The sequence below is a fragment of the Anas acuta genome, chromosome 4, assembly GCF_963932015.1.
Source record: "Anas acuta chromosome 4, bAnaAcu1.1, whole genome shotgun sequence".
Lineage (NCBI taxonomy): Eukaryota > Metazoa > Chordata > Aves > Anseriformes > Anatidae > Anas > Anas acuta.
In genome coordinates, this window is record NC_088982.1 from 1,917,545 (window position 1) to 1,940,151 (window position 22,607).

Genomic DNA, 22,607 nt, shown 5'->3' on the forward strand with positions numbered 1-22,607 from the left:
ACCGTGCCCGTGGGACTGGGAGCCAGCAGGGAAACCATCACCGAGATGCCGTTAATGAGCTCGTTGCCATTAACAACTCAGCAATTAGGAGCCCCCAGGAGGGCTGGGGAGATGCAGGGCTCTCGTTACCACCAAGCCCACGTCACCCCGTGGCAGATGCCTTCATCCCTGGCTGAGGAAGAGGAGGAGGAGGAAGGGATGTGTCCAAGCCCAGGCATTGAGAAAAATAGGGAAAAAAAAAAAACTCACGTTCCATCTTCAGAGCCTTGAACCCGCTCAAGGCCTCGTGTCCTCACGGGATTTTGTAAAAAAAAAAGGGGCTTTGCCAAGCCAGAAATTGGACTTTTGGGGAGTGCCCCGAGGGGAGGCGGCTGGTTTGGTGTGGTCTCGGTGACGCACCGAAGCACCGATTTGGGGAACAGGGACGTCACACAAAGCCAAACCACCCAACGATGCCCCACAGCACCATGTCCACAAGCCAAAATGTGCACCGGCAACACCAGCAGCCACTCGGGCGGGCACCGAAGGTTTCTCCAAGTCCTCAACATCTCCCCAGCCTCTCCCCGACCCCATCCCCGCAGCCTCCAGGAGCCAGCAGGGACCAGCAGCACATCGGGGCAGCCACCTTCAGCCTCGGGCCACGACTCTCCGACACGATAGTCTTTAAGCATAGAGTGTATAAACATGCTGAATATATAATTTTCCTTTAAAATCTCTTTTTTTTTTCCTTCTTTTTTTTTTTTTTTTTTAATAGAAATAAATACTTACTTTGTTTCTTTGAAGGGAATTTCACAAGTCTCTGCGCCGTTTCCCATGGAGACGTCCCCACCAGGGCCACCACGCTCGTGGGATGGTGACAACAGCGGCACACGGGGCCGGGGGCTGTGGCTTTGCTGGGTGTTTTTTTTTATTTTTTTTGCTGGTGGGGGCACCCCTCGCTCCTTGTGCCCCCGTTTCTGCGTGTCCCAGCCTCTCCGGGGTGGAGGTAACCCGTGGTGGGAGCTTGTCCCCAGGATGTGGTTTCTCGCAGGCAATTTTTGGGGATCCCGTGCTCAGTGCGCACGGGGAGTCAGAGGGTCACTGGGGGGGGCAGAGGTGCTTCATGTCGGGGGTTACGGCCAAAAAAATAGGCACGCGACCCTACCCTGCTTCGGAGGAGAGAGCGGAGATGGGATGAGGAGGGGACGAAATGGTCTTCTGGGGTTGGAGAGCCAGGAGCTGCCTCTGCCCCGCCGTCGGCCTCGGCGATTTGGGTGCTTCCCATTGGGGTCCCCGTGGGTTTCCAGTGTGGTCGGAGCTCCAGGCTGAGGTCAGTGGTGTGGGTAGGGAAGGTGGTACTGGGATGGGCCTGTGGTGTCCTCCATCCCAAGGGGATGCTTGGTGGCAGCCCAGCACCTTGGTAGGGCTGGAGGAAGGGGAGATGCTTGGGAAGAGCTGGATTCTCTCAGCCCCGCATGCACCATGGGTGGCCCCATTGGCCAACAGGCACCAAAACCTTCAACGGTGGCCCAGAAGAAGACAAATCCTTCCCAAATCTGCTCTTCCCAGTTGGCTCCTCTCGGCATAAGGCGTGGGGTCCAAGCACACCTGGTTGGGGCCGTGGATAAGGGCACCGGGTCCCTGCTGCGGGCAGTGCTGTGACGGGGGTCCCCTGGGGTCTTCTCATAGGGCTGAGGATGGAGATGCCTGACCCCGCTGGAAGCCTTTCAAGAACCTTCTCCTTTGGAAAAAAGAAGGCGGTTTGGGGGCTGATGCCATTGCAGGAAGGAGAGAGCCAGAAGAACAAAAGCAGAGCTAGAAAAGAAGCGGTGGACGGAGATGGGGGCTCTACCAGGGCAGCTGTGTTGGTGCTTCCTCCAGCTGCTTTGGATTTGGGGTTGATTTGGCCTGGGTTTCTCCTTCAGGCTGCTGGGGACGGCGAGGAGAGGACAGATTTGGGTGTCCCGTGCCAGTCCCTCTCTCCACACAGGACAACTGGCTCCAGAAGGAGCTCGGGTGGGTGGTCAGCGCTGGTGGGGATGGGAGTACGACCCATGTATCCTGGTGGGCGAGGACATCGGGGTTGGTTTATTGCCTTGGCGGGGAGGGCTGGGTGCAGGGGGGACGAGGCTGGAGGCCTCCGGACGAGCAGCCTTCTCCTGGTGTCCTCCAGACGCAGCTGTGCTGTGCTTGTGCTGTCGTGGCTGCTGGTTTCTGGGCAGCGTTGACCCAACTTTGGGTTTTCTGTCACAGAAATGCGATGAAAGCGAGCAGAGGACGGTCCCAGCCCTCCTCATCCACCAGCCCACGGAGGGGACGGGACGGTCTGGGGGTGACCCACAGGGCCCGGCGCTCTGTGAAGGGCCTACGGGGGTGGTGTCTTGAGCCATCCTCAGCTCCCACACCAACAAACGGCCGAAATAAAACCAAAACCAAAATAAATAACCCCCCCCTCCAAAAAAAAAAAAAAAAGAGTTTGAAAGAAAAAGACATTCCCCAAACAAGGATCCTTGGCGATGAGCAGCCGCGGGGTTCGAAGCCGTCTTCCCTCCGGGGAAACAGCACGGGCCTGCCCCTTTGGGCAGCTGAAAAATTCCCCTAAGTAGCACCTTCTGGCCCGCCACACGGCCGTGGAGCCGGCCCCGGGGCGAGCACAGGCTGCTCACTAAGGCCTGGAGAGTTTTGGGTTTTATTATTATTATTATTTTTTGTGCATGTGGCCGGCGTCTCCGGGCTCCAGGAGCGCGGCGGGCTTGGGTTCGGTTGTGCGGGGCCTCAGGCTCCGCCAGGAGGGTGTGGGAATGTGCTTGGTGGGTCCCTGAAGGTCTAGCAGCCTCCTTCCACCTTGATGTGTAAGATCTTGGAGAAGCCGGGTCTTTTCCTCAGGGCCTGGAGGAGGAGCAGGGAGCGGGGTTGGGGTGGGATGTGGTAGGCCTCGCCGCCCCTAAAGGGCCGGTGAGGGAAAAAGGGGAGAAGATCTCGTGTCCTACCCATGGGAAGGGGTCTGCCCTGGTGCCACCCCACCACCCGCACCCCGTGGGGATTTGGGTCCCTTGTGGGACTGCCTCAATGCCCCTGAAGCCAGCTCTGGGGTTGGGTTCTGCTTGGTTTAAGGCACCTTTTCCAGGGGGCAGCGATACTTAGGGGCAGGCGACATCAACACGGAGCCATTTGCGTGGTGGTGGGCAAGGAGGGGGTCTCCAAAACTCCTCTGCAGGTGTCCCCGAGCCCAGGGGTGGATGTGGGTCTGGGTCTCTGCCCCCTGGTGCTCCTGTGCCAGGGATAAGCAGTGCAGGAGCCATAAGAGACGTGTGGCCTCATCTGGGTGTGCTGGTGGGCCTCCATCCCCACCTCCTGCCCTGCATCCCACAGGCGTTTCACCTTGTGCCCAGCCCTCTGCAGGATGAAGGCAACCAGAGGACGAAGAGAAGTGGAAGAAACTCTCTTTTTCCTCTTTTTTTTTTTTTCTTTTCCCTTGAGCATGGGTGGAGACGTCTGCTTTGGAGACCCTGCCCAGACCCAGGATGGCCCAGACCCTGCCGAGCATCACAAACCAAGTTCTGCAGCACCGTGTAACTGAAATTACCCCTATTTCTCCTTTTATGGGTGGATTTTAAGTGATTTTACAGAGATAGGAATTCAAGTTGTGCTGGGGGGGAATTAACAGCCCTTCCCTGTCCTCGAGGGACAAACCTCAGAGCAGCAGAAGGATTAAGGCAGTGGGAAGGAACTGCAGCATACAAGATCTTGTTTTAGCCTTTGGGACTTGGGTCCAAACCAGAACAAGTCTTCAGGATGTCCCCCAGAGAGCCAAAATGTTCTCCACTGGGTGACCCGGGACCATCACCCCTTACCTGGAGCTTGTTCACCATTTCTTCAAACATCTTTTTGGCCTCAGGGCTGTGGGGCTCCTTGAAGTAGTCCACGATGCCCACCTGCACCACGATGGACTTCAGGTTCCGGCACACACCTGGGGGCAGAGACACCCCATAACTAGTGGGAACAGCTTCCCTATGGCTGGGATTGACCCTACAACCCATCCTGCGCCCCTCACGGCTTCAATATTTGGGGAAACCTCATCCTGATGATGGAGGAGCCCCACTCTTGGTGACCAAGCCTTCCACAGGGAGGATGGTGGTCTACAAGAGGTCCCAGCACCTTGTGGTGTCAGTGGCATGTTCCTACTGGTGGGACTGGGTGGAATGGTCTGCTTTATGGATTTGTGGTGGCATTTTGGTCAGCAGATGATGTTACGCCCCAGTGACTACTCACTGTTGAAGTGCAGCAGGGCTTTTGGGGTGACCGGCGTGGAGGTCAGCACCAGCATCTCCAACCCCTTCAGCCCCTCGCGACACATCTCAGCTGCCACCTCCTGGTTGATCTCCGCCACGTGGTCCAGCTCCAGGACCTGCAGCCTCATGCAATTTCGGGCTAAAAGGACAAAAAGCCCACGGTCAGGAGCCCCAGGAAGGGATGGGGACATCCAACGCCACCGGGATGGTGGGAGGAAGGGTTGGGGCAAGGAGGAGCAGCATCCACCCGTGGTCCTCGGGGGTCCGTGGGGTGGATTCATGCCCTGAGATCGCCCAAGGGTACACCATGACTTTGGCCATGGTCCTTCTCCTTGTCCCCTGGGAGGAGAAGCACCTACCTAAGGAGGCCAGTCCCTGGACACCACAGCCTGCCCCTCCGATGCCCAGTGCCCGCAGGTGCGGCCAGCACCGGCCGATCATCTGAAGGCAGCGGTTGCTGAAACGCGTTGGCTGCTGGCTGGGGAGAAGAAGAAGAAGAAAGAAAGAAGAGCTGGGGAGGGCTGGCAGAAAAGCTCACCTCCCACCACGAGCGTCCCTGCGGGTGGTGTGGCCACGCTGGCAGGAGGTGGCCCCAGGGCAGATGTCTCCATCGGAGCAGCTACCCTGGGCTGAGCAGGAACCAGGAGATCCTACAACCAGGACAGTTCAGGAGCCAGGAGTTCCTACAACCAGGGCAGAGCAGGAACATGCACTCAGCGGAGTCCCTCTGCACCAGATCCTTCACCTCTGGAGGTCCGAGCTCTGTTGGCTGCAGCGATCGAACTAGCAGCAGGTGGAGAAGCCTACATGCCACTTGAGGTGTTCCCCAGGGAAGAAAATAAGTCATCAGGGATAAATGTCATGTTCAGTGCCATAAGTCATGTTCAGTGTCACCACCAGAGCTATCACAGACCCCATTTGGGGTCTGGCAGTCTCCCCAGAGGAACTCCTGGTTGGCAGAGAGGTTCCCACACCCAGCATCTCCCTTTTTTTTTGCAGCCAGGGATGGGGCTGAGCTCTTGGTCCCACAAGATCCAACTCCCAGGGATCCCACAAGAAAATGTGGACCTGAGACCCGACTTCTTTCCAGCCCCCGTGCTCAGCCTGGCTCCTTCCAGCCTCAGCAGGACCCTTACCAGGGGTGCAGAGGTGCGACCTGGAGGGAGATGATGTCCCTGCAGCCTGCTCCGAGGGCCCAGATGACTTCATGACCCACGGGGTCCGTAGAGCTCCTGGAATGACACAGGGGACATGGAGGTGAGGCTGGTGGTGGAAGGCGAGGTTGAAGGCTGAAGTCAGTTGAGGCCACCAGCTCGTGCTGAGCTCTCCAGCCACGTCCCTGCACTGATCCCTGCTGAGGGCTGAGGCTCCCTAACTCCAAATGACCTACTTCAAAACTTCAGGCGAGCCTAAAAATAAGTGAGGGGGTGTTATCGTGACCGTTTCACACATCTGCAAGGAAGGTGTCTGCTGAGAGCCCCCTGGGCGTGCGCTGGGTTAATTGGGCATGAGTCAGAGTCACAGGTTGGCGATGCGCCCTCGAAGGGCTGGTGGCCGAGTCCTCGCAGTGTGGGGTCCCCACAGCAGCCAAGAACTTGGTACAACTTGTGGGGTGCCCTGGGCACACTTGCGCAACCCAAAAATCTCTCCATCCTACGTGGGATGAGGAGACCCGGTGCCTGAAGGTGATGTGGGGTGCTGAGCCTGAATGGTTGCTTGGAAGGTGCAGTGGAGCAAAAAGATCCTCCCTAAGTGGATAAGAAAACTAAATCCTGACTCCACAGGACGCAGAGTCTCCTTGGGAGGTGGCCAAGGTGCAGGAGCAGCCCCTGAGCTCCTCCAAGACCTGGGCATGGTCCTGGGCTTCGTGTCCTTGCCCTTGGGTATTCACGGTGGGTTTTGGTGATTCCCTAGCACACCAGTCCTTGTATCCAGGATGGGGGGACCCTGAGGGCTCTGCTCCCGACTGGGAGCCCTCAGCTGGCAGTGACAGGCAGGCAAACCCCACCGGGACCCTGTTTTGGTGCCCTTCTCCTCTTTTGCCCTTCTCTAACATCAAGCAGCATCCCTGCACCAAAACCCCAGACACACTTCCAGCTGGAAACGGGCCAGCAAGGGAAACGTCAACTTGGGAACATGCCAGAAAAGGATGAAGCTTGCAAGAAGAGCTTGAATTGCTCCTTGGGGACGCAGGGGATGCTGACGGGTATCAGAGGGGTCCCAGCACATCCCAAAGATGTTCCCCATGAGCTGCCCTTACCTGTAGGTGACGGCCTGCAGGGCTCGGCAGTAGCAGCTGGCCAGCCAGAGCGAGCGGTCGGTCAGCACGTTGGGGCAGTGCGAGATGCGGAGGATGAGCAGGTTGCTGCCCGTGGCCTTCAGCAGGGACTCCAGCCCCGCTTCCAGGCAGCCCCTGCGGGGAACGGAGGCAGGATCAGGCACGGGGAACCCTGCTCACGCTCCCTGCAACCACCCCCGGTGGGTTAGATCCCCTTGGGGTTGGATGCTGGGTCCCAAAACCCACGGCAGGAGCCAGGGAGTGATGAAAGTCCATGAGTGGAAACGGGTCATCGGTGCTCGTGGAGCATCACCATCCCTGGGAGGGTGCTGGGGGGGTGCCCGGTGCCACGGGGAACTCACCGCGTGCTCTTCATGTAGTCCTCCTTGCTCTCCTTCTTCCCCCGCTGGCGTGGCTTGAGGTTTTGGAGGGTGAGGGAGTGCATCTGGGTGCACCACTGGGACAACATGGCCAGGAACTGGGGGACAGGGGTGGCTGTCACTGGCGGGGGGACTTTGAGTGATGTCCCGTGCCACCCAGCCTTGGCTATCCGGGGCAGGTCTGTGCACACCCCACCGCACACACGCACACACACAAAATCCTTTTTTTCATGCACAAACATAGCCAGAATGATGTGAAAATGCACGTGCAGGAGCGAATGCGTGTGTGTGCCCTCACCCCCGTCCCCGTACCTTGGAGGAGACCCTGGCGTTCTCCAGCAGCACCCGCGTCCACACGGCCGGGTGCCGGGCCACGAATTTCCAGTCCTTGCACACCTCGGCCGCCCGCAGCAGGGTCTTGGTGTCCAGGTAGGTGAAGATGCAGAAGAGCGCTGCCCTCATCTTGAGGATTTCGGGGCTGATCACCTCGCTGGAGTGCCCGGGGCTGCCCCTCTCCAGCCGGCCCCCCTTGCACATAGCCCCCTCGGACCTGGCTGTGGGACGCGTGCCGTCAGTGCCACCAGCAAGATGGGGAAGGGATGCTCCTTTCGGAGACGGGGGAGAGGAAAGAGGCCACCCAAAACCTCCACGCACCACGGTGGTGGCATCCCCGTCCCCCACTTTGCTCCCTCCCCATCCTCGAGCCCCCCAGCGCAGTCTCACCAGTCAGCCTGCAGCTGCCGGGGTGCCGGGACGCGGCGATGCCGGGCACCTCTGGATCCCAACCCTCAGCCTCCGACTCGGTGGTTCGGGACCCTACATCGGAGACGTCCCCCTCCTCGCCCTCGGTGCTGTTGCGGTAGGGCCGGCGGTGCCAATTTTGGATGGCTTGGCGCCGCAGCCCCGAGCCCCGGCCGCCGTCCCGCGCCGCGTAGGGGTGCCCGTCGGCGGTGTCGTCGGTGGGACACGGCTCCGCGCTGTCGCTGTCGTAGCAGCCAGAGCTCTGAGACACCGCTTTCGCCCTGCTCGAGGCCCTGGGGGGATGGAGGTGTCCAACCTCAGGTCCTGCCACAGGAATCTCCTTCCCGTGGGCACCTCCTGTCCCATTAAAATCCCAAATGGGCGCACTCACCCGGTGCTGGAGGAGGAGCGCTGGTTGGGGATGGCGTAGGGGCCGTGCACGGCTGGCCCTGGTCCTGGGTGCCGCTCTCTCTGTGGGGAGAGGGGACGTGAGGAGCCAACGTGGAGAAACCCATCGGATGTGGGAATACAGGTAGACATCCCCCATCACCACCGATATTTTGGGTCATGCCCACACGGGATGCAGAATTACACCCCCAGCATCATCCCCGCACCTCACCCACCCTCATGGCACCCGGACACCAACCAAAACCCTTTGGGAACCCCCCCGCCAGGGTCACCCACATCCCAAAAGGGTGTCCCCACGTCCCCACTCAACCCTTTTGCAGCCACCCGAGAAACCACGCGAGCTCTCGTTCCCAAATATGTGGGGTGCCCGTGCCTGTGCCCGTGCCGGTACCGGTCGGCCGATGGCCTTGGCGCCCGGCGTGCCGCAGCGACCCAGGCTGCCGTTCGGGGTGGTGCCGCAGCTGCTGCTGATGATCTGGAGCTGCTTCTCGGCACGGTCCGCCCGGTCCAGCAGCTCCTCGATGAAGTGCTGGAGGCGCACCTTGGCGTTGGCCTCGCGGGCGGCCGTCTCCTTCAGGAACTGGTCGATCTGCAGCACCTCCCTGTGCGGAGGGGGGACAGGGGGAGGTGGCAGCTGGGCAGGGATGCTCGTGCGCATCCCCGGTCCATCATCAGCCTCGTTTTGGGGGGTCTCCCAGCACGGATGGTTCCACATTTGGGATCAATGGGGATGCAGGATGGATGCAGCCACCTATTTTTGGTGGGGACGGTGTCTCCAGCACCTTTTCTGGAAGGCACCCTCGCTGCCAGGACTGGGGTCAGGCCCCCGGGCATGGCAGAGCAGAGGGAGGAGGATGATGATGCTGAAGGATTACGGAGGAGCAGATTTAAAGGAATGAACCCAAGGACAGCCTGAACACTTAAACCCCACTCAGCTCCATATCCCATATCACCTTCAGCTCCTTCATTAATGTATTAATTAACAGTTCAGAGCCTTGAGCCTCTGGATGCGTCCTGGCAAGGGGTTTGCTGTGCTGAGGCACCACGATGTTGTCCCCGACACTCAGCGTGCACGGTGACCTGCTCTCACCCCACACCTGCGTGAACCCAGGCACTCACACCACTGCTGACTTCATCCGATTCCCCAAAAATGCGTGTGGATACGCACAGGCACACTCAGCCTTCACAGCCCCACGAGCACGCGTGTCCCATAAAAACGTGCATGGGGCACGCTGCCCTCACATCCCTGCAAATGCGCCCGTCCCATGAATTCACGCTTGCACACCCAGGCACTCACACCCCACGCCCACCCACAGGAGCATCACACCCACGTGCAGAGCCGCTCTTACGTGCCAAAGCACCATGGAAACGCAAAAAAAAAAAAAAAAAAAAGAAAAAGCAGCCTGGTACACACACACACACAGCGTGCACACCCGTGAGCACGCTCACCCAGACACACCCAGCTGCGTGCACACCGATCGCTCCCCGAAATCCCCCCAAAAATATGCACAGATGATGGTGCACACACGGATACACACTCAGAAAACCACTCTCACACTGACAGCTGCACAACCACAGCTCTGTGCTCCTGCCCTGTGCACACCCAGCCTTGCACACCCGGCTGCACGCATGCCCTGGAGCGCAAAGGGGAAGGAGAGGGAGGAGGAGGCAGCCCACAGCGATGCCATTCATGCTGTCGGTTATTACTGCCCTTTAATTACCAACTAATTGCCCCCAATCCTGCCATTTGCAGCGGGAGCTCACCGGCAATAATTTGGGAAGGCTCCCGGCGAGGGATCCCTGAGATTTGGAAGGCAAATGGGGCGCTGGCACGCGGCCGGCGGCGTAAGGGGATGCTGATGGTTATCTCCTGCCTCTCTCATTCCCGTGGACCGAGTGGAAAAACTCCCCTGGCAAAGCCAACGGAGCCGAGGTGCCAAAAGCCTCCCCGTGCCCATGGCTGCAGGGAACAAACGTCACCGGCCACGGCTCTTGGGTGTCACCAGGCACAGGGGCTGGGTGCAGGTTAGCCTGCAACCTCCACACCTTGTGGCTGATGAAGCCTGACTGGAAATATTAATTTAAGCTGGGAGGGGCGTGGAGAATCATAAAAATGGCAACACAGATTTTTATTTTTTTTTGCTATGAATTCCTTTTTTCCCCCTGCTTTTCACAGGGGCTTCTGTGAACCCCAGCAAACCATGACGAGTGATGATGCCAAGGGTCTCGCGCAAAAGGGTTTGGTGACAGCGTTGGGCTCATCCCCGGGGCTGCTGTCCCCCCACCCCACCGCAAGGAGGAGGAACAAAGGACTCACTGCTGCTTGCGGGTGAGCTCCTGCTCCTTCTGCACCAGGTCCTGCTTGAGGGACGCCAGCATCTCCACGCTGACGTCCACCTGGCGGGACAGCTCAGACGCCCGGTCCTCCAGCTCCTGCTTCTCGCGGCTGAGCCGCAGGCTCTCCTGCTTGGCTTTCTCCAGCTCCGAGCTCTTACGGTCCAGCTCCACCTGGAGCCGGCCGACCTGCGAGGCAATCTTCTGCTCCACCTCCTCCGTCAGCTTCTCCAGCCGCTTGTCCACCTCCAGCTTCTCGAAGGCGCGGATTTTCAGCCGGGCCAACCCTTCCTCGTAGGCAGCGTCCATCGCGGCCGGCGGCGTGGGGGCCGGCGCCACGGCTTTGCCCCGGGTGAAGATCTCGGTCAGGGGGATTTCGATCTCGTGGACATAGCGAGGAGAGGGGGAGGAGGACGGGGCCGGCTCCAGCTCCTCGGCGGGGACGAGGTCGCAGGAGAAGCGCTGCTCCTTGCCTTGGAAGGAGGTGCTCTCAAAATAGTCCCGCCGGGCGGCCGGCGTCAGCAGTGCCCCGTCGGCGGCCAGGGGGAAGACGGCGGCATCGCAGATGCTGTTGGTCTTGGAGAGGACGTAGAGGGTCTCATAGGTGTGGTTGTACTCCAGGTGAGCCCGCAGCGAGGAGAGGCTGCGGAAACGTTTGTGCTCCCCGCAGCGCGGACACCGGTAGGGAAGGTCCAGCGAGGCCATCCCTCAGCTACGCGCCCCGACGCAGGGGAACCGTGCGGCCCTGCTCATGGCGCGGGGCAGACGGATGGGAGGCGCGTAGGATGGGTCGGGGAAGCCCGGATGGTGGGGCCACAACTCCACTGGGACATGGTGGGGTGGGAGCCCTGGGGTGGGAGAAGGGGTCCGGCAAGTCCTGGGGGGGGCGTCAGCATCAGGTGGTGCTGGGTGCTGGAAGAGAGAGGGGGGTTAGTGACACGGGGACGGCCAGGCCCCAAAAAGTCCTTCTCTGGTCCTTCTTCTTGGCACAACCTTTGGGAAGACCCACAAGCCTTGGGGGTGTGATCAACCTCCTCTTGGGAAAGGTCTGAAAGCCTTGGGAAGGTTCACAGCCCTCGGGAAGGTCCATAAACCTTGGGAAGGTCCACAGCTCTTGGGAATGTCTGCAACCCCTGGGAAGGTCCACAACAATTGGGAAGATCCACAACTGTTGTTGGGAAGATCCACAACCCTTGGGAAGATCCACAACCCTTGGGAGGATCTACAACCCTTGGGAAGATCCAAAGACCTTGGGAAAGATCCATGACCCTTGGGAAGATCCACCACCCTTGGGAAGGTCCACACCCCTTGGGAAGACCTACAACCCTTGGGAAGATCCACAACTCTTGTTGGGAAGATTCATGACCCTTGGGGTGGTCCACAACAATTTGGGAGGTGCACAATCCTAAGGGAGGCTCCCAGCCATAGGGCAGGTGGACAACCCATGGGGTATCTCTGTCCATCAGCCCTGAGCTTGCTGTAGGGGGATGTCCCGTGCGCTTTCCTGCACAAACACCATGCAAGGGGCCTCTGTGGTGCCAGGGGTCTCCAGCCCAAGCACCACGTCCCCAAGCACCACGTCCAAACCTTCCTTGAACAACCCCAGGGACGGGGATGCCACCACCTCCCTGCCACCCCATCCCTACACCCGACCACCCTATCTGAGAAGAAGGTGTGTGGGGTCACCTTGTGGCTCCACGCACCTCAGGATCCTGCTCCCCATGAGGTTTTTTTGACCCCAGGGCTGTGGGACCCTCGAATAGAGGACAAGCTGGTCCCCACGTCGTGTTTCCATGGGGTCCTGCTTTATCCCCTGCTCACAAACCCTACAAGGTATCGGGGGAAGCAAAACCCTCGGGGAACGGGGCAGGCCAGAGGAAACCGCGCCGTTTCCCGCGCAGGGCCGGGAGCACCCAGCTATCTCCTCCTCCTCTCTCGAGGAATTTGGTTTAATTATTTTAGGTTGGCTCCGTGCATCCAGCCGCTGGCTGGGCACGGGATTCCAGCTTGAAAAAAAAAAACACCAAAAAAACAAAAAAACCACCATGTTTCTGCCCCAAAAGAGACGCCGTGGCTGTTCCCCTCCCCAGAGCACCGAGGGCACCCATGGGTGGGAGCAGCCTTGGCTCACCCCTCTGCAAGAGGGCAATGCCCTGCACCCTAAAACCCCTCTGAGCCCTTTTGCACCCCAAAACCACGGACCTTCAAGAGGGCTAAATCACCGCTGAACCCTCCTCCTCCACCCAGGGGGCTCAGAGCCACCAATAACCCCTGGAGCTCAGCGCACACCTCAAAACCCTTTTTTTTTTTAGGGAAAAATTACTAAGGGAAAAAAAAAAATCCATGCAGAGAATACTAATAAAAAAAGAACACAGATGTGCTGGGTGGATTTACGGGGCTGCCTGGCTCCTCCCGAAGCCGTCTGCTGGCCGGGTTTGTATTTTGGGGTAGTTACAAAACGCATCCATCCTCTCCCCTTCACCCCTCCTGGCTCAGCGCCGGCAGCACAAAGCAGGGCCGGGAGCTCTGGGTTTCCATCGGGTGCCGGGGGGGGGGATGATAAAGCGCTTTTCAGTTGTAGGGCCGTAGGGCCACGGCATCGTGCTGCTGATATTTCAGGCCTGGATCCCTGCCCGCATCTCTTGGGGTCCCCGATTTGGGATTTTCCAGCCCTAAGCCAGGGCAGGATGCGACCCAGGCGGGTGCGATGCCCACAGCGCCTCGCCCCTCGTCCTGGGTAAAGCCCTAGCTCTGAAAAAACCTCTCCTGGCTCCTTCCCCTCAATAGGGACCAGGATTTAGGGTTTGATGCCACCCTACAAGCCCGCAGCATCCCGAGCCCGGCAGCGCTCGTGGCCACCGGGAGATTGCAGCAGCAGCAGCAAAACCCATCCCTGGGCTGCTACCTCCGATCCATCATGGATCCTTTCTTCGCATTGTTTGGCTATTTTTAATAAAAAAAAATAATAAAAATTCCCCCCCACCCACCGCAATAAAATAAAATTAAATAAAATACGGAATTATCAGCAGGCTCCAGGGGGGGGCGGTGGGGAAGGAGGGTGCCGGTCCCCATCCTTCCCCAGCTGGGAGCTGCAGTGACAGCACGGGGGGGTGCAGGGCAGCCGGGCCCCCCCGGATCAGGGCACAGCGGGTCCCCTTTTGCCCCCCCCATGGCATCAGCTTTGTCCCCAAAACCGGCGGCAGCCCCCCCCCAGCCATCAGCATCCCTCCTACCTGCTCCTCGCTCCTGCGGCCAGGGCAGCATCTCCGCCGCTTCCCCGTCCCCACCGAGCCTCCGGGGGGGAGCAGAGGAAGGGAAGGGGGGGGGGCTCCGAGAGCTCCCACCCGCCCCGGTGCACAAAGGAGGAGGCTTCAGGGCTTGGTCGGGGAGGTGGGAGGAGAGCTGAGGGTTCCCGGCCCCTCGGGCAGCAGCCGGCTCCCTGCGGCCGGCAGCTCCATGGAGAGCCCTGGGGAAGGGCAGAAGGGAAGGGGGAGGGCTGCGGGAGGAGGGGGAGGCCGGAGGGAGGAGGAGGAGGAGGAGGTGGGTAGAGGCTGAAGGCCCCCGCCGGGGTGGGGAGAGGGGATGCTGGGCACCCCCAGGGCGCTGCGGGGCTCAGGGGGGGCTGCGCATGGCGAAGGATGGAAGGAGGGAGAGGGATGGAGGGAGGGATGGAGGGAGAGGGAAGGAGGGGAGGGCGAGAGCTGGCAGCCGCCTCCTCCTCCTCTTCCTCCTCCTCCTCCTCCTCCTCCTTCTTTGCAGCCTGAGCCCGGACCGCTCCTCGCTGCCGCTTTCCTCCCGCACAGCTCCCTCTGCCTGTCTCCCCACGAAGCTCCTCCGGGCCTTGCCGCTGCCATGCGGCCTCATCCTGCGCCCCCCCTGCCTGCCATTCCCCTCCTGTGCCCCCCAAAGCCATGCCCTTGCCCCTGGCAGGTTCTGCTTGGCATCACCCCGGAGCATCCCCTCCAGGCGTGGGCACCCGCACGGCTCCGTCCCCACCCGGTCCTGGTCCTGGTCCGGTCCCCGAGCTCCAGGGTTTGGTCCCTGGTTTGGTTCTGATCCAGAAATCTGAGAACCTCAGCGTGGTGCTGAGCCAGGTTCCCAAACACCACGGGATGATCCCCAGCTCTGAGCGCCTTGGCTAGGTCCTTGGCTTCATCCTCACCCAGTCCCCAAACACCCCGGTCCAGTCCCCAGCTGGTCCCCGAACACCTCAGCTTGGTCCTGGTCCTGTCCCCAAATATCTCATCTTGGCCCCCAGTGGGGTCCCGATCCCGTCCCCAAGCACCCCCGCGTGGTTCCTGGTGCTGGAGCCACCCAGCACCAAAATATTTCATCCTCTCTGGTGGGGACGTGGCTTTGGATGCAGGTGGAGATGGCAGCGTGGGACCAGGGTGCTGCCAGCTGGGGGGGACAAGTGGCCGTCCCCATCCCCGGGCAGCCCTGGGGTTTGGGGTGCCCCGGCTGGAGCTCTGCCCTCGCAGAGCTTTTGGGGCCAGCATCAACAACAGATGGACTTTGGGGTTAATCAAGGCCTCGTGTGTCTTGCACGGTGTGGAAGGTTCTTGTTATTTTATTCCCCAAGAAAAATGCATTTTTTTTTCCTGGTGCCCAGGGCCCTCCGCATCCCACGGGGCTCGCAGGTTCGATGGCAGCAGAGGAGAAGGGTGGGATTCCTCCCCGCAGGTTTTGGTGTGAATTTGGGGGAGATTGGGGGTGCCGAGCGTTGTTAAAGCAAAACTGGCAGCTGGGGGGACGTGGTGTGTGTGTCCCCCTGGTGTGGCACCGCTGTTGGTGCCATCAGAGCTCTGATCCTATGGCGAAAACACTCTCAGGGCCAGGTCCGGGGGGGTATTTAGGAACTCCCCCTCCTCCAGGTTTCCCTCTGACCCCTTCCAGCAGGACTGGCCCCATCCCAGCCCCGGAGGCAGCCCCGGGGGCCCCCATCCCCATCCCTCCCCATCTCCCCCCCGTGGTGTAGGGCTGCACGTTCTCCTCCCCAGGGTGTTTTGGGGACAGATCCCTGCTTTTCTGGCCTGGGAGAGGGCAGAAAAACAACCTCAAGCCCTGAGCTCCAAAGAGTTTTTTTTGCTGGGCTGCATTTTTCCCAGTTTCTTCTGGGATTTCTTTCTTCCCCCTTTGCCCAAGCCTCTCTGGGGCCAAGGGGACATTTCCACCGACACCCCCACGATGTCCGTGCCTCCTTCCCTTCATCCCACCCCAGCCACGGGGACCTGGCAGGATGGGGACCTGAGGCTGAGCTGGCTGCGGGGCTCCAAGTAGGACAAATCCCTCCAGGAGCAGGATTTGGCCGCTGCCCAGGGCCGCCCAGCATCCGTGGCCCCGGCACTCCTTGCAAAACGAGCCCAGAGCCACTGTCCTCTTTTCGGGGGCCTTTTTCCCGTTCCATTTGGGGACAGGACCCTTCTCCCGGGACGAGCTGCCCGCCTTGGGGTAAGGGATGAAGCCCACCAGCTCCCCCGCTGATGGATTTTCCCTCCCTGCTAATTATTTGGGCACCTTTTGGCAGCTAAAGGTGAAAACACAGCAGAAATTCCCGCTGCCGCTGGGCGCCGCGCGGTTTCGGCAGGCAGAGAGCGAGCTCGGCGAGGCCTCAGGTTCAGAACAAACCTTTAATTAGAAAAAATAGACACGCTTCTCTAATATCCCCTGCTCACAAAGAGGAAAAAATTCGTCATAACAACCACATCAACCTTTCCAAAGGGACCCCTGCCGCGACTGGCAGGCGGTGGCCGCGTCCCGTCCCCGGGAGGGGGGAGAGGTGCTCGTTTACACCATTTACTCCACGCCAGGAGTAAATCACGGCCCGGGTGCTGCAAAAGCACCCCATAACCGGGCTGTCCGTGGGTTTAGGACGTCTGAGTGGCGATTCCTTTCTGTACACCTTTTGGCACGGGTGCAGAGCGTGGCCCAGCACCTCCTCGGCCCTCTCCTTGCGCCGCTCTCCTCCTGGCACAGCCGGGCACGGGCTCGCCGTCCTCTCCGGGGGCCACCCCAAGGTGTTCCCAGCCCAGCTCTTCCCCCGGATGCTCAGGGGGGGGGTCCCCATTTTGGGAAAACGCCGCCTCGCAGCGCTCAACGCGGGGGCTTCACAGCGTCCCGAAGGAGAGCCCCACTGAGAAGAAACCCAAGCCTTTGAGCTTCTCCTCCGTCCTCGCTTTCTGCTTCAGGTGGACTTTGCTGTGCCGCTTCTTCTCGTCGCTGCGGGCGAAGCGGCGGCCGCAGGTGTCGCAGGAGAAGGGCTTCTCGCCCGTGTGGGTGCGGATGTGGGTGGTGAGGTGGTCGCTGCGGCTGAAATTCCTCAGGCAGATGCGGCACTGGAAAGGTTTGTGGCCCGTGTGGATGCGCAGGTGCCGGTTGAGCTCGTCGGAGCGGGCGAAGCTCCGCACGCAGTTCTCCACCGGGCAAGCGAAGGCTTTCTCGTGGGGTTTGGGGCAGAAGCATTTGGAAGAGCACTTGGTGCGCCGAGGCTTCTTTTTGGGCTCGGCTAAGGCCGGCGGGGCGGCGGGCAGCAGCGAGGGGATGGAGGCCGGGGCCGGGTGGCCCAAAAAGTCCGCGGGAGGGACGGAGGGCGAGGGGTGGGGGTGGAGGAGCTCGCCGGAGCTCAGCAGAGCCGGCAGCACTTCGGGCTGAGCCAAGGAGGAGTCGAAATCCGGCAGGAGCTGGGGGGCGAGGTTGTGGAGCTTGGGGTCGCCGAAGTCGCCGCCGCGGGCTGGGAAGTTTTCGGGCTCGCAGCCGAATCCCAAAGCGGCTCCGGGGAAGCAGCCGGGGTCCTCGGCGAGGCTGCTGAGCTCCGACTGGCAGCTGACGGCCAGCACGTTTTCCATCTTGGAGCCCAGCGGGTGGAACATGGCCTGGCCGCTCTCCCCAGCCGGGAAGGTCTCGGGGGAATGGTAGCCAGCGGGCAAGTAGGTTTGGGGTTGGGCCATGGGTTCCCACTGGGCGCAGGAGGCTTTGAACTTCTCCAGGGACGGCGAGCCAGGGGGCAGCTTGATGTCCTGCTTGGTGTCCAGGAGCTTGGGCTCGAAGAAGCACTGCGAGGGGCTCCCCAAAGAGGGCTGGGGCTGCAGGGGGTGCGTGGCCTCGGTGGCGGGGAAGGTGCCGTAGCCCTGCTCGCCGAATGGGGCCGGCACGGGGCCGCTGATATCGGGCTGGCAGCCGGCGTAGAGCTCCAGCTGGTTCGGGGACACCTCGGGGCAGGGGTAGAGAGCGTCCGGGTGCCTTTGGTGACCCTCGGAGGGGGCGAAGGGGGAGATGCCCAGGATCCCCGACATCAGGTTGAAGAGGGATTCCTGGTCCTGGGGGTGCTCCGGCACCGCCTTGATGAAGAAGCTGCCGGTGTAGCTGAGCGAGGGGGAGGGCTGGCTGCCCGGGGGGGGATAATCCGCAGCCCCTCCGCTCACCGGGGCGCCCAGCAGCTCACCTGGGGGGACGCAGAGGAGGGGACGGTTGTTAGAGGGATGGCAGGAGGCTGGGATGGGCAGGGGGGAGATGCGGGGGGACAGCGGGGTGCTGGAGCTGCGTCACCGCGGGGTCCCCATCCCTGTACCCCCCCCCTGCACGGCAGGACCCCCATCAAACCCCCCCCTTGGGCACTGCTGGACCCCCAGCCAGGGATTTGGGGGGCAGAAGAGGGGACGATGCCCGGCTCCTGGCTGGAGATATCACCCCCAGAGGGGGTCCCACATCCCTGCCCGGCTCCCCCCCCCTTGCCCTTACCTCCGAGGAATTCGGCCTCCGCCAGAAGTTGCTGCTCGGGCTGCCCCAAACCCTGCAGCTCCCCGGCTTTCATCTCGCAGCTCTCCTCATATTTGGAGTACAGCGGGTCCGGGCAGGAGAAATCCATCACGTTGAGCATCTCCCTGGGAGGCACGGTCGGAGAAAAAGCAGCCGGGGGATGCTCGGGGAGGGGGGGAAGCTTGGGCCGAACCCGAGGATGCTGCGGGGGATGCTCGGGGTGGTCCCGAAGATGCTCGGGGCGATCCAAGGGATGCTCGGGGTGATCCAGGGGATGCTCAGGATGATCCGGAGGATGCTGCGGGGTGATCCGGGGGATGATGCAGGGTACCCGGAGTGATGCAGAGGATGCTCAGGACGATCCGGGGGATGATTTTGGTGATCCGGGGGATGCTGAGGGGTACCCGGAGTGGTGCGAGGGGTGAGCGGGGGGGTCCAGGGGATGCCTGGGGGTATCCAGGGGATGCTCGGGGGGATCCAGGGGATGCTTGGGGTGATCCAGAGGATGCTCGGGGGTATCCAAGGGATGCTTGAGGGGATCCAGGGGATGCTGTGGGGTACCCGGATTTTTGCCAAGGATGCTCGGGCGATCCAGAGGATGCTCGGGGGGATCCAGGGGATGCTCGGGGGGATCCGGGGGATGCTCGGGGTGCCTCGGGGGGTACCCGGGGTGCCAGGGGCGGTGTGTTCGGGGGGGGCTTCGGGCTGGGGCAGCCGTGCCCGGGGGTCTTGGGGCGGCAGGGGCGGTGGGAGCAGCGCAGCCCGTGCGGACTCCCGGCTCGCCCTCCCCGCCGCCCCCTTTATAGCTGCCGCGGGGCCGCTCCGACCCTTCCGCCGCAGCCATTTCTGGAGTCCCCAGCGAGGCTGCCGTGACGTAAATGCCCAAATATGGACTCAGGATGTAGGCTAGGGAGCCCCAATAAGGAAATCTCTCCCGTGACGCTGCTGCCCCCTCCCTCCCCCCCCCCCACCCCTCCCTCCGCCTTTTCTCCAGATTATTTTTTTATCTTTTTTTTTTTTTTCATTTTTTTCCCCTTTTTTCCTTCCTCCTTCTCTCCATTTATTTATTTTTTTTTCCTAATAATCGCGATATTTTTACCAAATCGCTGCAGGTGCCACCCGGGGCTTTCTTTGGGGGGGTGGGGGGCGCACGGCATGGGGGTCGCGCATCGGTGCGCGCCCAAATTTCGGCTGTGCGCGCCTGTCCGCGCCCGCATTTTATTTGTGCGTGCCTGTTTGTGTGTCTGCATTTATGATTTATGCCCGGACTCTCCCCGTGTGCGTGCACATCCCCCCCCATATCCCACCCGCACCCCCCCTGCACCTTTCTCACCACCACACCCGTGCGCACACACATGTGCAAAATCACACACACATGTGCAAAATCACACACACATGTGCAAAAACACACACACACACATCCACACATCCCTCGCCTCCCTCCGGGCTCAGGTCACCATCCCCAAGGCCAGGGGGGGATGCTCAGGATCCGGCTCTCCCCCAGCCCTCAGGCTCTGGCTCCCCTCCCAACGTGGGCTGCTGTTCTTCCAGATTTACATCTCCCCAGGCTCTGATTCGCCTTCTGCTATTTTTTCCCCGTGAATGCCTTTTGTTGCTCTTGTTCCTTCTAGAAGCGTGAAAGGTGCCGGGCTCGCGATTCCCTCACCTCCCCCTTCCCCCCCTTTTCCTTTTCTCCTTCCCAATTTTTGCTGGCATCCTGCGTTTGGAGCAGATCCTGGCTGCGCCGGCTTCTCCTGCCATGGGGGCGAGCTGCCAAAACGAGAAGGCAAATGCTGCGGCCAGCTCCCTCGCCGCGTCCCCGTCCTCCTGGTTCTTGGCTCCCGGCCACCCCAATAAAATCCGTGTGGATTTGGGCTGGGAGAGGGCAGATCCACACCGCAACCCCCCCCCCGCGGCGCATCCAAAGGGGACGTTGTGAGGATGGAAATTGGTGGGAGCAGCGATTTGGGAGGCTCCTTCCACTGCTGCCTCGGTGCCCTGAGCATCCTGAAGCATCCACTGAAGGGATTGTGGAGGCTGCTGCTTGTCCTGCTTTGATTTTGGAGGTTTCCAAATTTCCAAGGGTGACTTTGATCCGGAGCTGAGCCCGGCAGAGCGACGATACTTCGGGCAGCCGGCATCGAGCATGGGTGGTTTGGCCAAAAAGGGGAACTTTTTCTCCAAGCAATTCAGAGCCCACCACAAAACACGTGTGGCACAATAATTACGGGTGGTTTTGGAGCTAACCCACCACTTCTGGGCAGAATGAAGCCGGTGAGGAGGTCGACGTGGTCCATGAGCATCACCTACAGCATCCGTGGCACCAAGCGGGGCCCCGGCAAGGGCGCAGCGCTATTCCTGGCTGGGGCCGTGACTCAGTGCCTCACCTCGGGCAGAGCACTTCCAGATGTGTCTAGCAGTGCTTCCCCACGCTGGCTGCTCTGTAAAATGTGCTGAGATCTCCGGAGAAAAGGTGCAAAGAGGCGTTCATCCAGGCTGGTGATTCAGGGAGTGTCAGGGGATGAGCTGCGAGGTTTAGGCTGGAAACAAGAGGGGATGGAGAGAGGGGCAGGACGTTGTCACTGGTGGAAATGGTGAGCAGGACATGGTTATTCATTGTTTTTTGGCTCCTGGGAGCTGGGGGAGTCCAGTGCCATGGCCACAACGCAGGTTTGGGGCAGGCCAAAGGCAAGGCTTCGCCCTGCAGGGCTCGGTGAAACCGAAACTCGCAGCTTCAGGACGTCACGGAGACCAGAGCGATAAATGGGTTCAAACAGTCTGCCTGTGGCTGCCGGGCACAACCACAGCCTCCTGTGCAGGAGATGAGCTGCCTGCTGGTGGGACCCAAACCGGGGATGGAATTCGGGATCCTTGCTGTCCTCCTCCTCCTGCCCTGGGTGTCTCTCCAGGGATGTGTTGGTCACCCCAGGTCCCTTTTCTCCTGGAGGTGGACAAACCTGTGCCACCTTTATGGGATGGCAGCAGCAAGGGCTGACGTGCCCCACATGTCCCCTGCCACCACCACGGGGCGAGGGCAGCCCTAGGAAACCTCTCTCCATGCGGAGAGCTGATCCTAAAATCGTGGTGGTCTGCGTCAGGGAAACCACGGTGTCATTTATGGGAGCCTGGGGGAGCCCTGCTAATTGTCCAGGGGTGCCTGTGATGGTTTGGGTACGGTCTCCCCTACCCTCTCCTTCTTTTTTTGCTTCGCTTGAGAGAAATAAAACCTCTCTTGCATTTGTAAATCAGCCTCTAAATGACCCTCTCCGAAGGCAGCTCCCCTTGAGGCGCGAGGGGAGCATCAGCTCCGGCCGTGGGGAGGGGACGCTGCCAGCAAGGGCTCCAGCGAAGCGCATGAGGTAAGAGAAAACGTGACCGGGAGCGGAGCCAGGCTCTGGGGCCAGCTGCTGGCACAGCTCCTCGGTGCCCAGGAGGGTCCTTGGCCGGGAGGACGCGGGATAGCCTTCCCGTGGCGCTCCGTGTCGTCACACGGGGACAGGAGGGAATCCATGCGCCGCCGCCAGCTCCCCTCCCGCTTTGCGGAGGCACCCGGGCAGATAACAGATTTCACCCCCGATTTGCAGGTCCTCGCTGGACCGTGTCGCAGGAGCCTCTGCTGAAGCCCTCCTGGAGTGGAAGAGGTTTGGAAACCACTTTGTGAGCTCCGTGCGTGCACCTTGCCGTGGCGATTGCCCCAAGGAGAAAGGGTTCGGCTGCTATCCGAGCATCCCTCCCTACCTGCACCCTCGGGGCAGCCACCCATGACCCCAAAAGGAGCAGATTTTTTGTTCTGGCATTGCCAGGAACCCAAAGACAGGCCACAATTTGCCCTGTGCCCGCTGGACCCCCACCTTTTTTTTTTGGCCTCCCCCCCGCGACACACAGATCATCGCGACAAGCTTCCTCCCCACCCAGCGGGGCTGTAGCATGGAAATCAAGTGCAAAATCTTGGTTTTGTTTCATTTCTCCCCCAGCTTTCGCCTTTGGGGGCTTGGTCTGGGTTCGCCCTTATGCTCCAAGGGGATTTCAGCAAAGGGATAATTTCCGTGCGTCTTCTCCCACATCCCAGGTATTCCTGTCTCCTGCTTCTTCTGCACCAGACCTATATTTAAGAATCCTTTGTGATTTTTTTCCATTGTCCTATTGCTTTTTAAGCCCTTGGCACCCTCTGCTCAGCCCCGTGGGGTGTGTGCGATGAACCTGCTGGCTGCCCACCAGAGAAGGTGCCTCCACCAGCTGAGCTGCTGGTCCTGAATATTCAGCAAGCTGCTTCGGCGATTCCTTTAAACCACCCCCACCAAAACTGAAGAAAACACCAGGAGACGATGCTATTCCTTCATAAACCACCCCAAATTTCCCTCAGCTGGGCCTTGGAGATGGGAAAGGGAGCAGCAGCACATCCTGAAGCTGGTGATGGATTTCACGGGGGGACGGGTGGTG

The 22,607-nt window shown here is 60.6% G+C and overlaps 2 protein-coding genes across 5 annotated transcripts; both read right to left on the bottom strand.

Moving 5' to 3' along the window:
- Positions 1-716: 716 nt before the first annotated feature.
- FBXO41 (F-box protein 41) lies at positions 717-14,211 on the bottom strand. Of its 4 annotated transcripts, none has more exons than XM_068679517.1 (13): positions 13,646-14,209; positions 10,396-11,324; positions 8,470-8,680; positions 8,062-8,141; positions 7,653-7,963; positions 7,242-7,483; positions 6,912-7,027; positions 6,532-6,684; positions 5,408-5,503; positions 4,631-4,749; positions 4,252-4,410; positions 3,834-3,949; positions 717-2,868 (listed from the first exon to the last, which is right to left on the bottom strand). In XM_068679517.1, the coding sequence occupies exons 2-13, from the start codon at positions 11,115-11,117 to the stop codon at positions 2,806-2,808; spliced, it is 2,388 nt and encodes a 795-aa protein (XP_068535618.1). In that variant the 5' UTR covers positions 11,118-11,324; positions 13,646-14,209; the 3' UTR covers positions 717-2,805. The 4 variants fall into 4 exon arrangements, with proteins under 4 accessions (XP_068535618.1, XP_068535617.1, XP_068535616.1 ...); XM_068679516.1 differs by having other exon boundaries at positions 8,452-8,680; positions 13,646-14,208; XM_068679515.1 differs by lacking the exon at positions 717-2,868 and adding an exon at positions 3,074-3,250 and having other exon boundaries at positions 13,646-14,211.
- A 1,812-nt stretch (positions 14,212-16,023) lies between these two features.
- On the bottom strand, positions 16,024-19,112 carry EGR4 (early growth response 4). The gene is made up of 2 exons (XM_068679522.1): positions 18,150-19,112; positions 16,024-17,853 (listed from the first exon to the last, which is right to left on the bottom strand). The coding sequence occupies exons 1-2, from the start codon at positions 18,286-18,288 to the stop codon at positions 16,520-16,522; spliced, it is 1,473 nt and encodes a 490-aa protein (XP_068535623.1). The 5' UTR covers positions 18,289-19,112; the 3' UTR covers positions 16,024-16,519.
- Positions 19,113-22,607: the final 3,495 nt, after the last annotated feature.

What these genes read in the sequence shown, in the direction of transcription:
- EGR4 (XM_068679522.1), bottom strand. Translation starts at nt 18,288, where the DNA reads ATGCTCAACGTGATGGATTTCTCCTGCCCGGACCCGCTGTACTCCAAA. An exon ending in GGAGGCCGAATTCCTCGGAG is followed by an intron (nt 17,854 to 18,149) that starts GTAAGGGCAAGG and finishes GCGTCCCCCCAG; the next exon opens with GTGAGCTGCTGGGCGCCCCG.
- FBXO41 (XM_068679514.1), bottom strand. Translation starts at nt 11,117, where the DNA reads ATGGCCTCGCTGGACCTTCCCTACCGGTGTCCGCGCTGCGGGGAGCAC. An exon ending in GAGCTCACCCGCAAGCAGCA is followed by an intron (nt 8,681 to 10,395) that starts GTGAGTCCTTTG and finishes CCCTCCGCACAG; the next exon opens with GGAGGTGCTGCAGATCGACC. An exon ending in GACTACATGAAGAGCACGCG is followed by an intron (nt 6,685 to 6,911) that starts GTGAGTTCCCCG and finishes CGTTCCCCGCAG; the next exon opens with GGGCTGCCTGGAAGCGGGGC.